This window comes from Schistocerca cancellata, chromosome 9 (assembly GCF_023864275.1).
Source record: "Schistocerca cancellata isolate TAMUIC-IGC-003103 chromosome 9, iqSchCanc2.1, whole genome shotgun sequence".
Taxonomy (NCBI): domain Eukaryota; kingdom Metazoa; phylum Arthropoda; class Insecta; order Orthoptera; family Acrididae; genus Schistocerca; species Schistocerca cancellata.
In genome coordinates, this window is record NC_064634.1 from 406,457,768 (window position 1) to 406,484,239 (window position 26,472).

Genomic DNA, 26,472 nt, shown 5'->3' on the forward strand with positions numbered 1-26,472 from the left:
TTATTTTCGCTACCGCTGTAATAAAAATTGGCAGCATGGTGCGTACAGCAAATGTAAAAGAAAAAAAGTTCCTTAAAGGCTCTTTTCTCTATGAGTACAGTTGTGTAGTTTAGAACTGACTATGGGCTAGTAAACACGTCTGACAACCCTTACTAGAGCAGAAATTTTCGGAAGTTAATCACTCACAGAGGCAGTAACTGCGCCAGTTGCTCGTCGCCCATGATGTTGAGCAGCTTCAGTAGCTCTTCAGCATTCAGTGCTGGGGGATAGAACTCCTCATCAATTTCATCCCTTGGGGCATTCGAATATGCCGTTGACATGTAGACAAAAGCCTGCAACCAAGAAATTATGGTAAATATCTCGCACGCCTTTGAGAATGTTATAGGAGAAGTTCCTCGAAATGTGTAGACTAACAAGGGAACCTCACCATCGCACCTCTCTCAGATTTAGTCCGAGTTGGCACAGTGGATAGGCCTTGAAACACTCAACACAGATCAATCTAGAAAACAGGAAGAAGTTATGTGGAGCTATGAAAAAAATAAGCAAAATATACAAACTGAGTAGTCCATGCGCAGCATATGCAACAAGGAGAATGCGAGGTCAGAAGCGCCGTGGTCCCGTGGTTAGCGTGAGCAGCTGTGGAACAAGAAGTCCTTGGTTCAAGTCTTCCCTCGAGTGAAAAGTTTAATTTTTTATTTTTAGACAATTATGAAAGTTCAGGCACTCACACATAATCAACTTCGCTCTCCAAAATTCCAGGACATGTTCAGATTTGCTTGGAGATATGCAGTATTTGACGGTCTACACACGGAAAAATTTGAAAACGTTAAAAACATGTTTTGACAGAGCACAGGGAAAACTGTGTGACTGTGAAACTGTTGCATTCATTTGTTGCAGTTTATGTGACAAGTTCTTAGGTTTTCATCACTTTTTTGGGAGTGATTATCACATCCACAAGGAAACCTAAATCGGGCAAGGTAGAAGAATCTTTTTACCCATTCGCCAAGTGTACAAGTTAGGTGGGTCGATAACATATTCCTGTCATGTGACGCACATGCCGTCACCAGTGTCATATAGAATATATCAGACATGTTTTCCTGTGGAGGAATCGGTTGACGTATGACCTTGCGATCAAATGTTTTCGGTTCCCTTTGGAGAGGCACGTCCTTTCGTTAACTAATCGCACGGTTTTGCGGTGCGGTCGCAAAACACAGACACTAAACTTATTACAGTGAACAGAGACGTCAATGAACGAACGGACAGATTATAACTTTGCGAAAAGAAAACGTTAAACTTCTGTCTCGAGGAAAGACTTGAACCAAGGACCTCTCATTCCGCAGCTGCTCACGCTAACCATGGGACCACGGTGCTCCTGAGCTCGTATTATCCTTGATGTTGCATATCTTGCGCATGGATTACACAGTTTGTATATTTTGCTTATTTTTTTCATAGTTCCACACAACTTCTTCCTGTTTTCTCGATTGATCTGTGTTCAGTGTTTCAAGGCCTATCCACTGCGCCAACTTACAACTAAATCTGAGGGGGGTGCGATGGGGACGTTTCCTTGTAAGAAGTAGATATCTCCTCCATTCTTCTAATGTTATAACTGCTATCACATCTACATCATCATTATAGGAGATGATTTCAACCCTAAGCACAGTGACAATTGTGGCATCCATAGCTGAAAGTTTGTGCATCGATCCTGAGTTGGTTTTTGTGCAAACACTGACTTGTCTTGTCCTGCACTTGTCAGTTGTCTTTGGAAAAGCTAGAGTCAAATGTTGATATGACCAGTGATTGTCACCGTTGTAAAATCATGATGAATGATTTGCCTCCTGCTTGTCAACAGCTGCAAATGTTGGCAGCAGTTCAGCAGTAGGATATTGCCCCTCCAAACTGTGCTGCTGATGGAATGTTACGATGGTCTCCAGCTGCGAATGAACTGTGTGGCTGGCCAGCTACAAGCGTTTCCCATGTCAACTTGACGATAACTTGAATGTATTTCAGATCTTTTTGTCTGCTGCCATACAGTACTTCTATTGGCTTTTTATCTAGACCAGTATCCTGACTTTGTTCACTTTTGACACCATTTATCAAGCACCACAACTAGCTTAACTTTGGATATCAGTTTATCAGTTTATTTATTATTTCAAGACACCATAGTTATTTTGACTTTGATACACCATTCCAGAGTGCTAATTAATGTAATTATGTCTGGTGCCTCCATCGCAGTTTATCAACCAGGACTCTTTTCGCAATTTAGTCTACGAGTAATGTGTGTCAGAGCCAAAATGGAGAGACATACTCGAACAGTAGAACTATCAATTCTAAAACCTACCAAGTTATCTACTGTTCTAAACAAAGCTTAATACACTCCTGGAAATGGAAAAAAGAACACATTGACACCGGTGTGTCAGACCCACCATACTTGCTCCGGACACTGCGAGAGGGCTGTACAAGCAATGATCACACGCACGGCACAGCGGACACACCAGGAACCGCGGTGTTGGCCGTCGAATGGCGCTAGCTGCGCAGCATTTGTGCACCGCCGCCGTCAGTGTCAGCCAGTTTGCCGTGGCATACGGAGCTCCATCGCAGTCTTTAACACTGGTAGCATGCCGCGACAGCGTGGACGTGAACCGTATGTGCAGTTGACGGACTTTGAGCGAGGGCGTATAGTGGGCATGCGGGAGGCCGGGTGGACGTACCGCCGAATTGCTCAACACGTGGGGCGTGAGGTCTCCACAGCACATCGATGTTGTCGCCAGTGGTCGGCGGAAGGTGCACGTGCCCGTCGACCTGGGACCGGACCGCAGCGACGCACGGATGCACGCCAAGACCGTAGGATCCTACGCAGTGCCGTAGGGGACCGCACCGCCACTTCCCAGCAAATTAGGGACACTGTTGCTCCTGGGGTATCGGCGAGGACCATTCGCAACCGTCTCCATGAAGCTGGGCTACGGTCCCGCACACCGTTAGGCCGTCTTCCGCTCACACCCCAACATCGTGCAGCCCGCCTCCAGTGGTGTCGCGACAGGCGTGAATGGAGGGACGAATGGAGACGTGTCGTCTTCAACGATGAGAGTCGCTTCTGCCTTGGTGCCAATGATGGTCGTATGCGTGTTTGGCGCCGTGCAGGTGAGCGCCACAATCAGGACTGCATACGACCGAGGCACACAGGGCCAACACCCGGCATCATGGTGTGGGGAGTGATCTCCTACACTGGCCGTACACCACTGGTGATCGTCGAGGGGACACTGAATAGTGCACGGTACATCCAAACCGTCATCGAACCCATCGTTCTACCATTCCTAGACCGGCAAGGGAACTTGCTGTTCCAACAGGACAATGCACGTCCGCATGTATCCCGTGCCACCCAACGTGCTCTAGAAGGTGTAAGTCAACTACCCTGGCCAGCATGATCTCCGGATCTGTCCCCCATTGAGCATGTTTGGGACTGGATGAAGCGTCGTCTCACGCGGTCTGCACGTCCAGCACGAACGCTGGTCCAACTGAGGCGCCAGGTGGAAATGGCATGGCAAGCCGTTCCACAGGACTACATCCAGCATCTCTACGATCGTCTCCATGGGAGAATAGCAGCCTGCATTGCTGCGAAAGGTGGATATACACTGTACTAGTGCCGACATTGTGCATGCTCTGTTGCCTGTGTCTATGTGCCTGTGGTTCTGTCAGTGTGATCATGTGATGTATCTGACCCCAGGAATGTGTCAATAAAGTTTCCCCTTCCTGGGACAATGAATTCACGGTGTTCTTATTTCAATTTCCAGGAGTGTAGTTATAAGGTTCACCATTCGATTCCTCCTCAGCAGCAGGCTAAATATCCTTTACCCATAAGAAGGTTCTGCGTACTACACTTTAGAAACAAGGTAATTGCTTCTAGGACAACAATACGTGATTATCTGAGCCAGCATTCACCTTGAGGTTGATCATGCGCTTGACAAGTGCGATGACCTCGCAGGTGGATGCCACGTTAGTGAGGGTGGCGGTCCGCAGGTCCGCATCGAACCGCACAGCGGCAGCCACGTGGAAGACGACAGACACCTTGCTGGTGAGCAAAGTAGCGTCTGCAGGGCTGATCCCCAGTCCCGGCTGAGTGCAGTCTCCCGCTATGGGTACCACCTTACGCAGGTAGTCAGGGCATGCCTGGCGAGCACTGCTGAAGATCTGAGAACAGCGCAAGTAAAACACCTTACTTTGGAGCTTTATTATTCACTGTGTAATGTGTGTGGCAAAAGAATTATTAGTAGGTCTCTAAATCTTCCTTTGAGCAGATTAACTACTGGATGATGTAAGAGTGCCATTCCTCGAATTTCTTTTCAGGTGATGGGTAAATAAGTCAGCCACATATCTTATTTGGAGTACAGCGAAACTGTTCAAATTTTTAATGTTATAGTGAAATTAGTTTCAGTGAATGGTGTAACAAATGTTGAGTTTGTAAAGAATAAGAAGTTGATAATTTGTGTGGGTTGCTATTAAAACAGAGTGATTTAATTATACACTCCTGGAAATTGAAATAAGAACACCGTGAATTCATTGTCCCAGGAAGGGGAAACTTTATTGACACATTCCTGGGGTCAGATACATCACATGATCACACTGACAGAACCACAGGCACATAGACACAGGCAACAGAGCATGCACAATGTCGGCACTAGTACAGTGTATATCCACCTTTCGCAGCAATGCAGGCTGCTATTCTCCCATGGAGACGATCGTAGAGATGCTGGATGTAGTCCTGTGGAACGGCTTGCCATGCCATTTCCACCTGGCGCCTCAGTTGGACCAGCGTTCGTGCTGGACGTGCAGACCGCGTGAGACGATGCTTCATCCAGTTCCAAACATGCTCAATGGGGGACAGATCCGGAGATCTTGCTGGCCAGGATAGTTGACTTACACCTTCTAGAGCACGTTGGGTGGCACAGGATACATGCGGACGTGCATTGTCCTGTTGGAACAGCAAGTTCCCTTGCTGGTCTAGGAATGGTAGAACGATGGGTTCGATGACGGTTTGGATGTACCGTGCACTATTCAGTGTCCCCTCGACGATCACCAGTGGTGTACGGCCAGTGTAGGAGATCGCTCCCCACACCATGATGCCGGGTGTTGGCCCTGTCTGCCTCGGTCGTATGCAGTCCTGATTGTGGCGCTCACCTGCACGGCGCCAAACACGCATACGACCATCATTGGCACCAAGGCAGAAGCGACTCTCATCGCTGAAGACGACACGTCTCCATTCGTCCCTCCATTCACGCCTGTCGCGACACCACTGGAGGCGGGCTGCACGATGTTGGGGCGTGAGCGGAAGACGGCCTAACGTTGTGCGGGACCGTAGCCCAGCTTCATGGAGACGGTTGCGAATGGTCCTCGCCGATACCCCAGGAGCAACAGTGTCCCTAATTTGCTGGGAAGTGGCGGTGCGGTCCCCTATGGCACTGCGTAGGATCCTACGGTCTTGGCGTGCATCCGTGCGTCGCTGCGGTCCGGTCCCAGGTCGACGGGCACGTGCACCTTCCGCCGACCACTGGCGACAACATCGATGTACTGTGGAGACCTCACGCCCCACGTGTTGAGCAATTCGGCGGTACGTCCACCCGGCCTCCCGCATGCCCACTATACGCCCTCGCTCAAAGTCCGTCAACTGCACATACGGTTCACGTCCACGCTGTCGCGGCATGCTACCAGTGTTAAAGACTGCGATGGAGCTCCGTATGCCACGGCAAACTGGCTGACACTGACGGCGGCGGTGCACAAATGCTGCGCAGCTAGCGCCATTCGACGGCCAACACCGCGGTTCCTGGTGTGTCCGCTGTGCCGTGCGTGTGATCATTGCTTGTACAGCCCTCTCGCAGTGTCCGGAGCAAGTATGGTGGGTCTGACACACCGGTGTCAATGTGTTCTTTTTTCCATTTCCAGGAGTGTAATTCGAAGAACTGTTATGGATAAGCGGCAGCTTGCAATACCCTGGTTTACATGCTCAGATGACAAGCTTAAGAAGAGGAAATGCAGCGAATGCACTGACTGATAAAAAAGCAAAGCATCAAGAAGTGCAAGAGGAAACGAAATGAAACATCACAGGTTAAGAGTATGACGTCGCACACTCTTTGTCCTGGATGTATGTACTGTTTCGGTTGGGAAAGGTTTAACAAAGTCCCAGCCTCTCCTGGCGCAAGCTGGCCCGTAACTATTGGAATTTGTTCCTGATATCCTGATTACTGAAGCAGGGACAGAGTTGAGATTTGAACTGGTTTCACGATTGTTGTACTGGGAACAGATCTGTAGATCTTGCTAGCCATGGAAGTACCTCGAAACCACTCAGACTGTTCATAGAGGCATGTACAATGTGTGGAAGAGTATTGTTCTGTTGGAAAGTGACACCAAGATACTGTCGCATGAGAGGTAACAGAAGAGAACACAAGATGACTGTGACATACCGTTGTGCAATCAGATTTCCCTCAATCATGTGTGACCTGAAGAGTAACACTTGATTTATCCACACACAATGACTTTTGAAAGAAAGAGACTTATCTCCATGTTGTCGCCATGCACGCCGACGATGATCATCTGGAGCAGTGAGGAACCTCGATTCGTCACCGAATGATCAGCATACATAATTGAAAACGCAGTCGTTTACGTTTTGCTGTTTACGGCAGCAGACGCTTATGACAATGTTAGTCGACCAAATTATTATTGCACCTGGCAGTGAGGGCGGTTCGATCAGTTTGTTGTGAATTTTTATCGCTAGATTTCTCTATGGCACGCTGAAAAACTTGATAAGAAACGCACAATTGTCTTGAAATCATTCAAAGGATGATGACTTTTCGCAACTGTACTTGTGTACTGTAACGCCACCGCGTGTTTTCTATAATTGCTACGTGACGCCAAGTGCAGTACTGTTGTGGGCGGGTAGCAGTTCTCTATTCCACCGGCTATCAGACTCTGACGAATGAAGCAGAATGATAAAGAATGTTGCAGGTACTCCATTACCTGCTCTTTGGATGGCAGATGCAGGTATAAGGGGGATTATGAAAATATGTTTTTTTTTAAATAAAAGAAAGCTTAAGTCTTCTGCAACTAAAATTTTTTCTTGTATACCACACATATTTTGTTGATTCATATTTTGCGTTTTCAGAGGTTTGTAATGCTTATAAAATTATATATATATATGTGGGTGAGTCACCTAACATTACTGCTGGATATATTTCGTAAACCACATCAAATACTGACAAATCGATTCCACAGACCGAACGTGAGGAGAGGGGCTAGTGTAATTGGTTAATACAAAGCATAAAAAAATGCACGGAAGTATGTTTTTTAACACAAACCTACGTTTTTTTTTTTTTTAAATGGAACCCCGTTAGTTTTGTTAGCAAATGGTTCAAATGGCTCTGAGCACTATGGGACTTAACTGCTGAGGTCATCAGTCCCCTAGAACTTAGAACTACTTAAACCTAACTAACCTAAGGACAACACAGATCCATGCCCGAGGCAGGATTCGAACCTGCGACCGTAGCGGTCGCGCGGCTCCAGACTGTATCGCCTAGAACCGCTCGGCAACTCCGGCCGGCCAGTTTTGTTAGCACATCTGAACATATAAACAAATACGTAATCAGTGCCGTTTGTTGCACTGTAAAATGTTAACTACATCCGGAGACATTGTAACCTAAAGTTGACGCTTGAGTACCAAAAATGGCTCTGAGCACTATGGGACTTAACTACTGAGGTCATCAGTCCCCTAAAACTTAGAACTACTTAAACCTAACTAACCTAAGGACATCAAACACATCCATGCCCGAGGCAGGATTCGAACCTGCGACCGTAGCGGTCACGCGGTTCCAAACTGAAGCGCTTAGAACCGCACGGTCACATCGGCCGGCCCGCTTGAGTACCACTCCTCCGCTGTTCGATCGTGTGTATCGGAGAGCACCGAATTACGTAGGGGTCCAAAGGGAGCGGTGATGGACCTTAGGTACAGAAGAGACTGGAACAGCACATTACGTCCACATGCTAACACCTTTTTATTGGTCTTTTTCACTGACACACATGTACATTACCATGAGGAGTGTGGTACACGTACACACGTGGTTTCCGTTTTCAATTACGGGGTGGAATAGAGTGTGTCCCGACATGTCAGGCCAATAGATGTTCAATGTGGTGGCCATCATTTGCTGCACACAATTGCAATCTCTGGCGTAATGAATGTTGTACACGGCGCAGTGCATCTGGTGTAATGTCGCCGCAGGCTGCCACAATACGTTGTTTCATATCCTCTGGGGTTGTAGGCACATCACGGTACACGTTCTCCTTTAACGTGCCCCACAGAAAGAAGTCGAGAGGTGTAAGATCAGGAGAACGGGCTGGCCAGTTTATGCGTCTTCCACGTCCTATGAAACGCCCGTCGAACATCCTGTCAAGGGTCAGCCTAGTGTTAATTGCGGAATGTGCAGGTGCACCATCATGTTGATACCACATACGTCGACGCGTTTCCAGTGAGTCATTTTCGAGCAACGTTGGCAGGTCATTCTGTAGAAACGCGATGTATGTTGCAGCTGTTTGGGCCCCTGCAATGAAGTGAGGACCAACGAGATGGTCGCCAATGATTCCGCACCATACATTTACAGTCAACGGTCGCTGTCGCTCTACCTGTCTGAGTCAGCGAGGATTGTCTACGGACCAGTAATGGATGTTCCGTAGATTCACTGCCCCGTGGTTTGTGAAACCCGCTTCATCGGTAAACAGGTAGAACTGCAACGCATTCTCTGTTAATGCCCATTGACAGAATTGCACTCGATGATTAAAGTCATCACCATGTAATTGCTGATGTAGCGACACATGAAACGGGTGAAAGCGCTGACGATGCAGTATGCGCATGACACTACTTTGACTCAGTCCACCGGCTCTCGCAATGTCCCGTGTACTCATGTGTGGGTTCATGGCAACAGCAGCTAACACACTAACTGCACCCGCTTCTCCTGTGATGGGCCTGTTACGGACCCGTTTGCGTGCTACGACCATACCTGTTGCATACAGTTGGCGGTAGATGTTTTGCAATGTGCGGCACGTTGGATGCTCTCTGTCCGGGTACCGTTCTGCATACACCCTGCAGGCTTCAGCTGCATTTCGTCGACACTCGCCATAGATGAGTATCATCTCCGCCTTTTCAGAGTTCGAATACACCATGGTCACAGTTCCTACAACACTACACTATCACAGACGTCTGGTAACACGGTGTACTACAGTTGGTCTGCGTGCGGAGACGACTGCAGAATAACAATAGCAGCAAGCGCTACATGCGGACACTGCGACAGCTAGACCAAACCACAAAAGTGCACTACAGCCACACTCGTAAACACGGTCGTCTTGCGTAAACATGTCCCTGCAGATGCTGCTCGCCGACCGTGGCCCGTGTTTGTTACAACACGCAACTGAACGTCGGAGGTTTCAAGCCTCAACTTTAGGTTACAATATCTCCGGATGTAATTAACATTTTACAATGCAACAAACGGCACTGATTACGTATTTGCTTCTAATGGAGCCTTCACAAGGCGCTGGTGACCGGAAAAGCTGTGATTCAACAATCAGCACACTTCTGTCGGCTCGGCACTGGCAGTAGAAGTAGCGGCAGTATCAAAGCTGTTCACAGCAACAGCTGCGCAAGCTTAGAGAGGCGTGCCGCTCCGCGCAGTTTGAAGGATTGCTCACGGTGCAAACAGTCACCTTCTGTTCTCTGTTACGACCATGATCAGCGCAGCATGGAACAGTGTAAAGGAAGAGAATTTGAAGAAAGCCCTGAATAAAATTTTGGACACAGAAGAAGATTCACAAGGTATGATTGAAAATGACGAACAGAATGATATGCCCGAAATTCTCGGTATGATAAAAGAAATAGATTGCCACGAATGTGATGAAGAAGACGTTCATGAATGGATGAATATCGATTATGCAGATCCAGGACACCAAATCATGCAGGACAGCGAGATTGTAAACGTCGTCACTGATAAAGATGACGCCGCCAGCAACTCATCAATCAGTGCTCCAGAAAGTGAAGATGAAAGTATACCAATAGCTTCTGAGGCGTTCACTTGTTTAGATACTGCCTTGCGATGGTTTGAAGCCCAAGATGAAAGTGACCAGTTTCAGATATCTGTAATGAAAATAGTACGTGACTTAGCTGCTCGTAAGCGTGTAGGCTTGCTTAGACAGACCAAAATAAAGGATTTTTTTAAACGTTAATTTTGTATACTGTGTGTATTGTTCATGCAAAATGCGTATGTAATATGTATATATTTTTGTTTACTAAACTGTGCCACATACTACATATTCCTACTGAAGTTGCCTTTGTGTATTGCTTTGTAATACTAAAAGAGATGCCTGTTTTTATGAATAAATTTACTGTACAGTACTTCTTTTTGGCAAATAATCATGTACAGTTCGATTATCCGAACAAACCAGTTTTCCGAACATGTCCCTCAATTACTTCGGATAATCGACGCTCTACTGTATATATATATATATATATATATATATATATATATATATATATATATATATATACTGATATGGGATTTGCAGATATTCTTTGGTAGATTGAGTATATGGCTGTGTTTTGTTATTTTCGTTAATTTTCTGTCGTATTCATGCAACCATTTGTGGTCTTATTTGTGCGAAATGCACATATTACAGGTTTTTTCCGGTAAATATTTCCTTACACATAACCTATACTGTAGTATACTGCACATGCTTGCACTGCATAGTCACGTGACTGAGTGAGGTGTCATGAAAGGCTGGAATTTGTTTTGGAACGTGGATTGTGAATCTGCGATGGTGGAGCACTGTGAGTGTAATTTTTGAAATTCTTTTATTTACTTTATTTGCTTAGTTTTAACAATGACCTTTGAATAACAATTTATTCAGTTTACATAAGGAAGCCCTGCCAAAGGAAAGCCCAGTCTCATACATATAAGCAAATATCCAAATGAATTTTTATAGAAATAGTAGAGTCAAATATATTTACATATAATACATGGGCACTGATATGTAGGCATTATGCACCTCATAGATGAACCACAAGAACACGTAAACAGTTTACACAGACAGATAAATAACATACACCACAACACTCAGTTCGCCATGGAAACAGAAACAGGAGAGGCAATACACTACCTCAACCTAAAAATCGTAAAATCTAACAAATGACCCAGCAGACATTTTCAGAAAGGATGCAGCTACAAGAATGACAATTAACCAGGAATCTTACCACCCAGATTCTCAAAAAATAGCAACTTTGAGACACATGGTGCAAAATACCTCTAAGTAAAAAAAAAACTATCAAGAAGAATGAAAAATGATAATTAAGGAAGCAGAAAACAATGAAAGAAACAGCAACATAACTTTCAAACTGCTTGTTTCAAGAGAAAGAAAATATAGACACAAGACAGCAACATAAAAAAATAAATCAACAAATATCAACAAAGAATGCACACTCACACCAGAAAACGACATAATTCAACGACAAATAGCAGCACAGCCGACTGACACCCAAGATTAGTACCGTCTTCAGAAAGCATAAAAAATATATATAAAAGATAAACAGCACAATACAAAAAAAATGGCTCTGAGCACTATGGGACTTAAGATCTGAGTTCATCAGTCCCCTAGAACTTAGTACTAGTTAAACCTAACTAACCTAAGGACATCACACACATCCATGCCCGAGGCAGGATTCGAACCTGCGACCGTAGCGGTCGCGCGGTTCCAGACTGAAGCGCCTAGAAGCGCTCGGCCACCATGGCCGGCCACAATACAAAAGAAACTAAAAACTGTGACAGAAGAGAAAGATACATAAAACAGACTGCAAGAATTTTTGACATCAGGTCCATAGAACATGTAAGGGCACTGAAGAGTGAATGTAGTCTCTGCATATATGCAGAACATTTAATAACAGAAAATGAATATCACACTGGTTAAAAAAATACTTTGCAGTCTTATGCCATAATAACAAAAGAAGGGATTGCTCACTCTCTACAGGACGAATATTTCACACAAAACGCCATAAACAAAACGAAAATATTCTCAATAACAAAAAGAGCAACAGTGGATATCACATACTAATTCACAGTATGCCGTATAAGAAAAGTAACTAGAATAAAAAAATAAAGAAAATTACACACACAACACACACACACACATGCACATACAAGCACACACGCACGCGCTAGCTCCAACAACTATTCTTGCGTTCCCATCCCAGCACCCAGCTCCACTCTCCTTTCTGCAGCTTCCTAGATCCCTCTGTCATGTGACTATGCAATGAAAGCAATTGCAGTATGCTACAGTATAGACTATATGAATAGAAATATTTACTCGAAGAAAGCTGTACTATATGCACATGTAAAACAACAAATGGTTACAGGAGCAGGACAGAAAATGAATGTAAATATAAAATACAACCATATAACTATAAATAGAAACAGTTAGATCCAAATAAACTTCCAAAGAATCACGAGATATGTCATATCGAAATATGTATATTAAAAATTTTGTATGTATTATAGACTATGGAAGATGCCTAATGTGAATACGTGGAACATATATGGTACACAAGAATGAACTTCAGTTACAAACGATGGAAGTTTTCTTATCTTGGCAGTTGGCAACTGAGGAAAATGGTTGAAGTTATATATAATATATTATATGTAATTCCTCCCTTATGGTGCTCAGACATGTTTGACCATAACTTCAGTTATGAGAATTTGTGGTCTTATGTACCCATGCACTCAACATTGGACCACTGTCACATCTGAATGGCCACAAATCTAGATATTGCACAATCCAACCGACTGGCCAACTGGAAACTTATAATAAGCATCTCCGCATCCTTCACAGTGATCACCTAACATCTGACACTGCTCACACCCATTATAAACTCAACCAGTACTCATAACAACACTAAAGACGACCAAAGCAAAAATACTCTGGTAGCCATTCTATTTGTCAAAGTGCGAATCTAAACATTTCCATATCTGGCAAAAGTGTGTACATGTAAAATTTACATTCCCATCTGACTATGTCTACTGGGTGCTTAACATTTTTTGTCAGGCAGTATTAAAAAGTGAAACTGACCAAATATCTAAGAACGAAAAAAATTTCGTAGTATGTTGTGACAGTAACTTCGTTACAAGAGGACAAAGCCTGCTACTGCTGCTGCTGCTGATTAAGGATCTGTCCCAAAGGACAGAATCTCTATACTTATTTCTATGTCTAGAGTTAAACTTAAGTCCAAGTTTGATAACGTTTTCTAAAGATTTCAGTGGCTTGGATCTGATGTGGGATGTGAGTGCCAGCCCAGTATTTATCTAGTGGGATTGGGGGATCATCTAAAAACCTCACCACGCTGGCCAGCTTACCAATACCACTCGTTAATCGGACCAGGTTAGGCTCGCCTTACCAAGACCTGGAAGTGGCGTGTCAGTGCATTCGGCTATCATCACGAGAGTGGAAAGAAAACTAGGTTAGTCAGGATCATAGGTTAGGGAAAGACACTGATACAGCAAAAGGGACTCTAGAATTGAGTGATTTGAAGTGATTTCCACCAATATATTTCTCTAGGATTATAAAAGGTATAGATGCTTAAAAAATCCGGGACAGACAAGCGAGAGCTTTGTGTGAAACAGAAGAGTTAGTAATTCAGTGAAGGATTGACTGAGTGCTTAAATTTTGAACTCACACAAGTAAAAAAAATTGTAGCCTATGCAGCCTCCTTCATCAACGTAGGACAATCGAGTGGGGGTGTAGTGGTGTACTGTGGAGCGATGGGGCGGAAGTGAGACAGCATTCAACTAACAGTCATTTATTTATGAGAGTTCTCTGATTCCTCTGTCTTCGTCTCTCGCTGCCTATGGCGCTGGAATTCGTGGCAGAGCTTCTGCCGCTAAACTGAAGGATTTGGCTTGTAATTATGGAAATCGATGTCTTCATTGGAAGCTGAACTTTCACTTTTATCGCTGCAGTCGTCTCTGCCACATGCTATGGACCCTGATAATTAGTTATAAACTTTTTTGTTCTTCCATTTGACGTATACAGGTTTGTTACAAAAGCCCACTGACCCACACAATATAGCAACATTTTTCCCCACACACTGACCAACTTCTCCTTTTGTTCGAGTGACTTTCTGTTCGCTTGTTTGACCTTCAACCAAACTTCTCTTAATCGTTTCTTGAATTTTTCCACTGACTTATTAGTGCCTAATTTAGTTTTCAGAACATGGAAAGGAGGTGGTATCTTTCTACCTTATACCACCTTGTATGGTAAAAGACCTATACTTGTGTCTACTTTAGAATTATATGCTGAGACTACTTAATGAATTTACATGTCCCAGTTATCATGCTGACTAAGCATACAATGACTTAAATTTATTAATCATCTCGTTTGTGACTGTGCTTACACGCTGCTCTGGAATCACTATCATTGCTACAGACCGGGAAAAGCGATCTGTTATTGCCAGAACGTACTTTATTCAGCTCCTATTCTATTGAATGGTACAAGAATAACCAAATACAGAATGTCAAAAGGTTTTGTCGCTTCTGGCAATCTTTGTATCAGCATACAACAGTGACTAAGAACGGATCTTTGCGGACATGGGACACAGTCTCTCACATGCCAACATCTTGCTTGCTGGTCCTTCACAAAAATATTTCAGCTACATACCTGTCTGTCGTTTTATGTCCCCCATGACCCGTGAACAGGTGATCAAATGCTTGTTGCAGTATTTCATTTCTGAACAATACAGGAACAACCACGTGCACACCAAACACTGTACTTCTGCACAGCAATCCATTTTATGTCATGAAGTATGGTTGCAACCTAAAACCCTGACAGTCTACGTCAGATGCTATGCCTTTTGCCTAGTGACTGCAGAACTCCAAAACCTCCAGCTTAGTGCACCAACGTTAGCGTTTGTCTACCGTGCTGTAAGTAGGCTGTTTATGTTTTCTTTATGTAAGTAGGCTGTTTATGTTTTCGTATGTTTTCGTATTGGCAACGTTACGTAGCGCTCTGTATGAAAATCACTGGCTGTGCTGTGTGCAGTATGTGGCTAGTTTGCATTGTTGTCTGCCATTGTAGTGTTGGGCAGCGGCAGCTGCGTAGCGTTGCGCAGTTGGAGGTGAGCCGCCAGCAGTGGTGGATGTGGGGAGAGAAATGGCGGAGATTTGAAATTTGTGCATGAACTGTTATATATATTATGACTATTAAGGTAAATACATTGTTTGTTCTCTATTAAAATCTTTCATTTGCTAACTATGCCTATCAGTAGTTAGTGCCTTCAGTAGTTTGAATCTTTTATTTAGCTGGTAGTAGTGGCGCTCGCTGTATTGCAGTAGTTCCAGTAACGAAGATTTTTGTGAGGTAAGTGATTTGTGAAAGGTATAGGTTAAAGTTAGTCAGGGCCATTGTTTTGTAGGGATTATTGAAAGTCAGATTGCGTTGCGCTAAAAATATTGTGTGTCACTTTAGTGAATGTTTGAGTACGTTCAGTTTTGCTCAGCTGTTTGAAAAGCAAATAGTGTAAGAGGTTTAGCAGCACAGTCGTGTATAATTGTTCTAAGGGGACGTTTCAGTGCTTTATGCTTCACTTCATAATTAAACTCGCTCAGCTTCATTTCACACCATATAATTCTACTATCTTTCAGTCCCAATAGTCACCTAAAGGAAGCACGATCAGTAACTACCTTAAATGTTCGTCTGTCTAAATAACGCTTCTCCGTAATTCTGCAGTCGCGCGACTAATGTCCAAACTCACAACAGTCAAAACACTGTGGCTAGCCAAATTGCTTCTTCACGTGACTCTCTCGTCCACATATGTAGAATTCCACGTCAAAGGAGAAGAAACCACGGTCATTATGTTTCGAAGTCACAATATCTATCTCCTCCAGATGTGTAGCAATTCTAATACTACGATTTTCCGTCCTCACCTCCTGTGACGTACCTGCTGAAATACCCCTAAAAATACGCGTAAGGCCCCTTTCTTCTTCCTGCAAGATAATTATATCCGCCTCTGCGCTGTGCGTCAGTTCGTAAGTCTGCCAGTTCCCCTAACGATTTCTGTCAGACAATCGCTCTACACATTGTCCATCGAACAAAGTCCCTAAGCGGGCTGCTTTCATCACATTATGCAGAGAGGCTGATACATCCTCGGATGCTTTCTCAGAAAAAGGTGTAATGAAACTATCTCCCATCGGATCAGTGGATGGGACAGGTACATTTACTATGGTCTTCGCATTGCCCAGTTGCGACGCATAATATTTCCAGTTCCCTATGCATCCATTCTCTAGCGTGGCTTAGTTCAATTTTATTCTGAAGCAACATGGCTACCTGACTTCTCAAAACTTCAACGGCTTCACTTAAATTTGCTGCAAGAGTTTCTGGCCAAGGTATAACCTCCATTTTAAATTATAATCCAGAACAACTGGAAAACTAGTATATCGACGCAATATCAATAAGCAAGTTGTTGTTGTTGTTGTTGTTGTTGTTGTTGTTGTGGTGGTGGTGGTGGTCTTCAGTCCTGAGACTGGTTTTATGCAGCTCTCCATGCTACTCTATCCTGTGCAAGCTTCTTCATCTCCCAGTACTTACTGCAGCCTACATCCTTCTGAACCTGCTGAGTGTATTCATCTCTTGGTCTCCCTTTACGATTTTTACCCTCCACGCTGCCCTCCAATGCTAAATTGGTGATCCCTTGATGCCTCAAACATGATCTACCAACCGGTCCCTTCTTCTTGTCAAGTTGTGCCACAAACTCCTCCCCTATTCTATTCAATACCTCCTCATTAGTTACGTGATCTACCCATCTAATCTTCAGCACTCTTCTGTAGCACCACATTTCGAAAGCTTCTATTCTCTTCTTGTCCAAACTATTTATCGTCCATGTTTCACTTCCATACATAGCTACACTCCATACAAATACTTTCAGAAACGTCTTCCTGACACTTAAATCTATACTCGAAGTTAACCAATTTCTCTTCTTCAGAAACGTTTTCCTCGCCATTGCCAGTCTACATTTTATATCCTCTCTACTTCGACCATCATCATTTATTTTGCTCCCCAAATAGCAAAACTCCTTTGCTACTTTAAGTGTCTCATTTCCTAATTTAATTCCCTCAGTATCACCCGACTTAAGGGGGGTAGGACGTCAAACGGGCCGACTTGGAGCAGGAGAGGCATCACAGGACATTTTAATTTCCAGTGTCTATAATTTTACAAATAAATTCATAAAACTTTGTCAGCAACACCAAGAAGGATTCAGGATTCACACTCATTGCAGTGGAAGTTCGAAAACATAACAAAATATTTTTTTTTACGTGTGAAATTTTATCATTTTTTCACTTACTAATGGCTGCATTTATTGCTACAGGTACACTTTTCTTCATAAGTAAGAGGGATTCTGTGGTGTCACCGCCAGACACCACACTTGCTAGGTGGTAGCTTAAATCGGCCGCGGTCCATTTAGTACATGTCGTACCGCGTGTCGCCACTGTCAGTACTAGCAGACCTAGCGCCACCACATGGCAGGTCTAGAAAGACGGACTAGCACTCGCCCCAGTTGTACGGACGACATTGCTAGCGACTAGACGTACGAAGCCTTCCTCTCATTTGCCGAGAGACAGTTAGAATAGCCTTCAGCTAAGTCCATAGCTACGACCTAGCAAGGCGCAGTTAACCATATCTGGAGAGAGTCTTACTTGTATTCACCATAGAGATGTACCACACAAGAGAATAAAGTTAAGTATACGAGAAGCTCCGTCCTTTTCTTATTAGCATTCATTAAGTATCCTGTTCCAGAACTCACGCCAGCCGGCGTGTGTGTACGCGTGCCTATCGGTAACCTCACCCTGTGTCTAGACTGTCTTGTATAGACACAACAGATTCTTCGATGAATTTTGCACAGCATACATACCATACTCACAGGTGTATGAAACTCTAGAATTTATTTAATTTATGAAAAAACAAATGAACTGTTATATTTTAAACTTCATGTTTAGAAGAAACACAAATTTTATAGTTAATTAGCTCAATTTTTACCACAATTTTAATAGATTTGGAAAATTCTAGAGTTTCATACACCTTTAAGAATGGTTTGTATGCTGTGCAAAATTCATCGAAGAATCCCTCTTACTTATGAAGAAAAGTGTACCTATAGTAACAAATACTGCCATTAGTAAGTGAAAAAATGATGAAATTTCACATGTAAAAAAATCAATTCGTTATGTTTTCGAACTTTCACTCCTATGAGTGTGAATTCTGAATCCTTCCTGGTCACGCTGACAAAGTTTTATGAATTTATTTGTAAAAGTATAGACAGGGGAAATTAAAATGTCTTGTGGTGCCTTTCCTGCTCCAAGTTGGCCCATTTGACGTCCTACCCCCCTTAATTCGACTACATTTTATTATCGTCGTTTTGCTTTTGTTGATGTTCATTTCCTTTCAAGACACTGTCGCTTCCGTTCAACTGCTCTTCCAAGGCCTTTGCTGTCTCTGACACAATTACAATGTCATCGGCGAACCTCAAAGTTTTTATTTCTTCTCCATGGATTTTAATACCTACTCCGAATTTTTCTTTTGTTTCCTTTACTGCTTGCTCAATATACAGATTGAATAACATCGGGGAGAGGCTACAACCCTGTCTCACTCCCTTCCCAACCACTGCTTCCCTTTCATGCCCCTCGACTCTTCTGGTTTCTGTACAAATTGTAAATAGCCTTTCGCTCCCTGTATTTTACCGCCGCCACCTTTAGAATTTGAAAGAGAGTATTCCAGTCAACACTGTCAAAAGCTATCTCTAAGTCTATAAATGCTAGAAACGTAGGTTTGCCTTTCCTTAATCTTTCTTCTAAGATAAGTCGTGAGGTCAGTATTGCCTCACGTGTTCCAAGATTTCTATGGAATCCAAACTGATCTTCCCCGAGGTCGGCTTCTACCAGTTTTTCCATTCGTCTGTAAAGAATTCGCTTTAGTATTTTGCAGCTGTGACTTATTAAACTGATAGTTCGGTAATTTTCACATCTGTCAACACCTGCTTTCTTTGGGATTGGAATTATTATATTCTTCTCGAAGTCTGAGGGTATTTCGCCTGTCTCATACATCTTGCTCACCAGATGGTAGAGTAAAACTATATTATCATGGACCAGTGGGATTCACTACACTGACAAGCTTGATGGCCAAACCTTCTATAAATTTTACACCTTACTAGGACTGTTTAGCAGGCGGTAATTCAGCCCTGATGAACTATAATATTGGCACATAGCCGGCTGTAAGTACTCTTCTCTACAGTTACCCCAGAAGTTCAATATGTCTACAGGTTCTTGTGGTCTCAAAAAGTCACTTTCAAATTACTATGCAGGTCCTTTTGACTCAACATGGCCCCAAAATAAAAGAAGAAAGAAAACAAGCCAATAAAGATTGGTTAGCCATCGTGTTGCATAATGACACATGTTGTTGGCTGCTGAAGTGCTGGTGTGGCTCCTTGATAGCGACAGCCGTCAACACTCCTCGCGCCCAATTCGTAGAACATCAGAAATCACAGCTTATGGTCAGATGCCGCCTGCTACATGAGTGCAGGAAACTCGAGCAGAGATGTGGTGGTGAAGTCCTGTGGGGCGCTGGGAGCTAATGAGACGTCATTCAGTTAACACTCATTTACTTCCGAGAGTCTTACAATCACTCTGTTTGCCTCAAAGCGGTGGCCTCGCCGAGCCTGCATTACACAGAGACATGGAGTAGCACATCAGCGCCTGGCCCGGAATGTGCTGGTGCAGGACCCTGGCATCGTTTTAGGTTAGCGGTGCGACCCTGTTATAGGAGGATAGGGTGGTTGGTGTGTCGCTGCAGCCCAGCATGGCTGTGGACTTCTGTCGCAGTCACAGTGTTCTCTTTGAGTGGAGCTGTGCTCTGACTCGGCTCCAGATATATGCATGTCCCTATTGTTGTGTCCAACAGTGATACAAGCAGCAGCTCAAGAGGCGGTCTGAACATGCAGCTGGTAACGCAGTAATTGTATTGCCCAGGAGTGGCGGGACATACATCCTGCTCCAAGGTCGAACAGTTCACAGAGGGGCAGATCGGTTCTTCATTCATCGAAGATCGGCCTGACCCTCATCTTCGGGTAGTCGTAGGTGTGACTGGCAGGACTGCAGCTCCCACAGCTGAATTTCCCTCCACATCTCGGCAGCTGCGGACTTGTAGCAGTTAACCGCATGCTGGTGGCAGTTGGGGTCACTTCGTTGTACTCAGCAGATCATCCTCCGAATTGTAGAGCTGTCCTTCCATCGGTATCATTGATCCAGATGGAGTGTCCAAAGCGAGTGGAGACAGCGCGAGGGATTTATAGCAGCCAATAACTGGTTAGGTGGTTAGTGTTTAACGTCCCGTCGAGACGGAGCGCAAGCTCGGGTTAGGGAAGGATTGGGAAGGAAATCGGCCGTGCCCTTTCAAAGGAACCATCCCGGCATTTGCCTGAAACGATTTAGGGAAATCACGGAAAACCTAAATCAGGATGGCTGGAGACGACAGAATGTACTCTCATTTTCTGATCCTGCCAACGCTTTTGACTAACCTAATATTTAGGGCTTCAGAGCGTTCCTTTATACAAAATTTTCAGTCCAAAAGGCGTCCTTGTGTTATTCCTAGATGAAGGTATTACACGTAGCCCCATTACAACACTGTGTACGTCACGCACTGTCATCTGTCTGCTGTGTCAGGTGTTCATGATGGTCTCTGTTGCACACTGATGCAATGAGCTCACGACCTGTATGTATTTCAGTTCTTCTGTTGACATAGGTTACACCATCATTGCGTACTCAGTGGACGTGATCTACTTGGTATCATCCCAGTTAGTTACAACGAAATTTTATTCCTGCTGTCACTTACTATTCTGCTGTGCAACAGTACCAGACGACTGTTAAAAGTTGTGTTGTATTTATAACTCATATGTCGTTTTGATAATAAGGGCAACATACAAGCATCTAAGTTGTTCATGCAAAGACAGGAGCAAACACATAACCTGCTGTGGCAAGAATTGTACCAATCTTCAGATCTATATGTTCTATTAATCGCAACTATCAAAACAAACTGGAGTGACCAGAAAGCTTACAAGCCAAGAAACGCAGACCAAGTGAGGCCATAGTCGTCTCACAACAGTAATGCATGTGAGACAGTTCCTGCACAAATATTACACTTGTCCATTGTCTCGATTTACTTGTACTCAGTTCATAGCCGACCAGTCTGGGATTATGACCACCCTGTACGTTCTGTCAGACGGAAATTCCCAGTGATGCAGTCACAGCCGATGGGATGCTGTGGATGACATTCAGCATCAGGCCCTCTGAGTGCTTAACTAGAGGGCAAGGGAGAAGTCAAGAGTCATCATCTTGGTGAGGTGTTCTTCAGCCACCACCTGCATTCCATTCCTGTAACCATACTCTGATGCTGTTGAGGGCCATGCTGTGAACCATTGCATCACACACCCCGCGCAGGGCCAGTGGGTGCTAGCCAGGATGCGGTCTACAAAGTCAATGATAGTGCCCTGGTAGCCCACTTCTCTACACCGATAACACCAGAGGCAGCATTAACAATACAGGTTGAGTTACGGCCGGCGTGCTTATGGTGCTCGGCGGTGTTTATCCACCTCCACTGCTGCAACTGCCAAGATGGTGTGCCTTGCATGACTGTCGTTCTGGCGAGCATAACGTCCTGTTGTCCTCACCTATGCTGGCCGCTGTGAGTGAAGACACAGTGTATTTTGGAACAGTAAATGCTTATTTGTTAATGATGTTTTATTAGCACATTTGGACGCAGAGCAAACCATCTCACACCAAACCACGGCTCTTCCATGGCAGATGGATTATGATAGAGGCTGATCCTGACTTAATCTAACCTAACCTGTCGTATCAACCGGTCACCAGGTGGCTACATCTGGCGTCAGCAGTGACTGCATCTGGCGTCAGACATGCTGCTGTGTGGGATCATTAAATCTGACATCAGCAGTGACCCAACAAGCTATGGCTCCAGTAACAGCTGCAGGTCTGCAGTACGATGTGGTGAGTGTCTGTTTCATTTTTATTGTGGCCTGTTTTTCGTTTGTTTACGGCCATGGTGAAAGCGTTGTGACTGTCACATGAACTTGAAAGTTTCGCTTGTTAAGCCGTAGGAGCTCATAGTTTCTCTCAGTTTCATGGTAATTATAGAGAGGTTCAATTGTGTTCGGTAGGCTGCCTGTATTGTAATTGGATTGGACAAGTGTTGCCATGTTTACGTGCAGTGTCAGCTATATGTGTGGCCATGAGGCCCATCAATCTTCTGAATCTCTTTGAGCTGTGATCTGGAGCAAGGACTAGTGTATTTTGCACCAGAATTGTGTGTGTTGTCGTGTAATTTTGCTATTGTGTAGTTGGTTGGAGGTTACACAAATACCAGAAACACGAGCAGCAACTGCACAGGAAGCAACTGAAGCATCTGAAGCCCAGAGTAAGCAAGTGACTTAATTGCAGAAATGTAACGGCGCACTGGACAGCAAGTCGGCGAGCAGTCAACCGCAGATATGCATAGGCAGGTTGAGCCAGTAGAGCCTAAAGCTCTATTTCCTGTACCTATTGCTTCAGTTGATTCTGTTAGTGATTTAAAGGCTGCCGCTCAGGTAGAGAATTGGTTGGATGAAATATGGCCAGGCTACGTTTGGTTGTTGAAGCCAAGTCATGCGTCTTGTGCCATGAAGGGCTGAGTAAAACACAGACGTTTAAGCTGTTTGAGAAGGTAATTTACAGTATCGAAAAAGAGAGCAAGGTTTCTCACGTATTAGCCTAACAGTCTGTCACAGGAACGTAAAGAATCAATGCAGGCTTTTTAGGATAAAATCCTTAAAGTCAACGCTCACACCTATGAATTAATGCAGAATGCGGAGGAGAGTAAAGTCTTTTTGACACTGACGTGAGCAAGTCGTCAGCAAATCTGCACTGCGCAAGAAAGTGAAACAGTTAGTGAGAAAGATGTCCACTATGGAAGCATTGTTGTTAAGTTTTGCAGATCTCTTTAGTAAGAAAGGAATACCGACAGGTAGCAATGCTCCAGTGCACGGAAAACCATACAGAATTCCTAGGCATTTGCAACCATTAAGCAGAGCGGTCTAAGGCCCTGCAGTCATGGACTGTGCGGCTGGTTCGCGTCCTCACTCGGGCATGGGTGTGTGTGTTTGTCCTTAGGATAATTTAGGTTAAGTAGTGTGTAAGCTTAGGGACTGATGACCTTAGCAGTTAAGTCCCATAAGATTTCACACACATTTTAACATTTTTTTCAACCTTTAACGGTAAATTTTATTGACCAGCAGTTGGCTGATGGTATCATTAAGCGTAGTTACAGTCCATGCGATGGTGTGTAAGCGTCATAGTCCAACAAAAGTCATCAGATGGCACTAGGTAATATAGGTTTTGTTGTAATTACCACTACCTGAATGCAATGACTATTACTGATGCACATGCAATATGAAATATAACGGAGACTCTAGGCAATTTGGGTTTGTGTAATTATTTCTCGATGATGGATCTGAGAAGTGGCTATCATAAGCTGAGAGTGGTTCAGGAGGACCATCCAAGGATCGCTTTTACAGTACCCTAGGGCCATTATTAACACTTTCGAATGCCACTTGGTCTTAAGAATGTGTTGGTTACTTTCCAGAGGCTACCAGATGGAGAGCTCAGAGAACTAAAACCAGAACATCTCTGTGATATCATTGTATTTTCGAAGAATATGAGAGAGTATATGTATAGGCTGGAGGAAGTTTTCAAGATATTATGCATAGTATGATTGATACTGAGTATCGATAAATGTCACTTTGCAGCAAAGCAAGTGGACTGCTTAGGACAGCAGCTAGGTGTCAAAACTGATCCACATTCGATCTATGCAGTCCATGATAATGTGCCAACACAAACAACAAAACAGATTCAGACGTCTCCTGGGCTCTGTAGCTCTTGTAAGAAATTTGTGAGAGGGCTTGCTGAAATTCCTAGACTGTTGAATAGGCTGCTGAAAAAAGGAGTCACATTCCAGTGGTAAACAGACTGTGAAACTGCATTTCAAAATTTAAAACCGGCATAACAGCGAGTCCAGTATTGGTATTTCCAGAATTTAGTGGGGATTTATTTTATTGTGTGATGTAAGTAATCTACCGGTTGGATGTTTTCTTTGTGAAGATTTGGATGGTAAGGAACACCTGGTACCATACACATGGAAATAACTAAATAGATCAGAAAAGAACTATTCTACGACAGGGAAAGAGATGTTGACTGTCATTTACGGTGTGACATGCTTATGTTGTTACTTGTATGGCAGAAAGTTTAATATTGTAACAGAACACATCACTGGAGTGCTTACTGGGACTAAAGGAACCAACGAGTAGGTTGACATGGTGGGTTTTGAAGCTGAGCGATTTTGATTATGAGTTGATTCACAAATTTGGAAAAAAGTATAGTAACACCAACAGTTTAAACAGAAAGGTTGAAGTTTTGCAAGAGACGGGAACAGTGCCACGTGGCAAAAGGTTCCGGCACATGACACTGACAGTCGACTATTTAGGTACACAGCAACAGTTTGTGAGACATGAAGACTTGTGCAGAATGATGAAAGGCAGACCACACATGAAGTGTGTGTAGCTTAGAGGGATGAAGTACTGAAGCAGTTGTTCAGAATGTTCAGATGTGTGTGAAATCCTAAGGGACCAAACTGCTGAGGACATCAGTCCCGAGGCTCACACACTACTTAAACTAACTTGTGCTAAGAACAACACACACACACCCATGCCCGAGGGACGACTCGAACTTCCGGCGGGAGGGGTGAAGCAAGTGTATGACAATGTCTTAGTTCGTCGTTGCAGGTGGAAAACAACTGACTGGCAGGTTGTTGAAAAGTTTTGGTGGAGGAGAAGAGAACAGGATTGGAACAATAAGTCATGAATTACAAGGAGCGTCCAAACCACTTGAAATGCCGAAGATAGATATTCTGGGCCCATTTAATTGTACACCCACAGGTAAGCGTTACATATTGACTATGACAGATCAGTTTGCATTTTCACACAATGAAACAGCTTTGCAGATTGTTGCACATTCACAAGCGTCAAACTAGTCACTGCAACCCTCAGTCTAATGGAAGAACAGAGTGCATGGATTGCATGATTTCAAAGATGCTGAGTCCTTTTTTGAGAACCAATCATGATGACTGGGATGTCTATCTTCTAGTTATCATGTCTCCGTAAAACTCTAAAATTCATAGTGCGGGCTGGTCTGTTACCATATAAGGTGGTGTAAGGCAGAAAAATACCTGCTGTCTCTCATGAGTGAAACCTGGGGATGGACGAAGCGGGCTTTCAGTGCAGCAATTTTCATAAATGTTATGTGATGTTTGACAGAGAGTGAAAAGAGCGAATACAAAAGCCCTAAACGTTAAAACGACCCCAGGACAATGTGTGGGTTGGTCGTCACAGTACCAAGAAGGTCAGTGTGTTTTGGTAACGAATCTCTACACATGTGAGGACTAGAAAATTATTGACCTGATACTGAGGACCACATCAGATCATAGAAATGACACCATCTGTCTACGTTAAGTGGCTATTACCGATAAAAACTTCTATTGTTCATGTGGGACGAATGAAGCTATTTGAATGAGCTGTAGATACTTCGCCACAATTTCCTATATCGTCATCAGTCCAGAATACTAAATTGGAAAAGCAAAATAAGAAAAAGAGGTCACACAAACTACCTTACGCACTTAGACAACAACATCAAGTAGCATGCTAATCTGTTTTATGGTTTTCGTTAGGGTGTTATGGATTTATTTTCGTTTTCTTGTTATTATAAATTGCATAATTGAGAAGGTAGGTTGCAAGTGCTGATCTGAGATGAAGAGGCTGGCACAGGAGAGAAATTTGTGGCTGGCAGCATCAAATCAGTCAGAAGACTGATGACTCAAAAAAATTGCGCTATTTTTTTGATAACTTTATGGGAAGGGGGGCCGGAGTAAAGTTAGTTGTTTTCAGTGTATGATTAACTGTGTTACTGCACTTTTTTTAAATAGGGAGAGGACACAAATACCTTTCTTCTTTCTTGTTGTCATACGCCTCTTCAGGGCATTAGTACCGTATGCGCGGAGCAACTGTGGGAGTGTCAGAAAGTGTTACGATCTGTGCAACTAGAGTTGTTTAGACTGGAGGAAAGACAAGCGAGGTAGAAATGTTTTTGTGGAAATCGGAAACAGCTGAGTGTAAAAGAGAAGTACTGTCGCCACAACGTTATTTCCAGAGAGTGGCCATGTGTTGGATCTATTCAGTTTCCCCAGAAATCATAAACTGCCATGAACAGGGAAATCCGAAGGACATGACTAGGATGGGATTGCTGAACAGTAGCATACTAAAATAGT

At 43.8% G+C, this 26,472-nt stretch overlaps 1 protein-coding gene across 1 annotated transcript in view; it reads right to left on the reverse strand.

Annotated features, from left to right (window-relative positions):
• The window catches only part of LOC126101452 (putative fatty acyl-CoA reductase CG5065), a 194,022-nt gene that overhangs the window by 151,597 nt on the left and 15,953 nt on the right, over positions 1-26,472 (reverse strand). Inside the window, exons 4-5 of the mRNA XM_049912106.1 lie at positions 3,937-4,185; positions 187-332 (exon numbers count right to left, since the gene is read on the reverse strand). Coding sequence (XP_049768063.1) covers positions 187-332; positions 3,937-4,185 — 395 coding nt within the window. The remainder of the gene's footprint in view (positions 1-186; positions 333-3,936; positions 4,186-26,472) is intronic.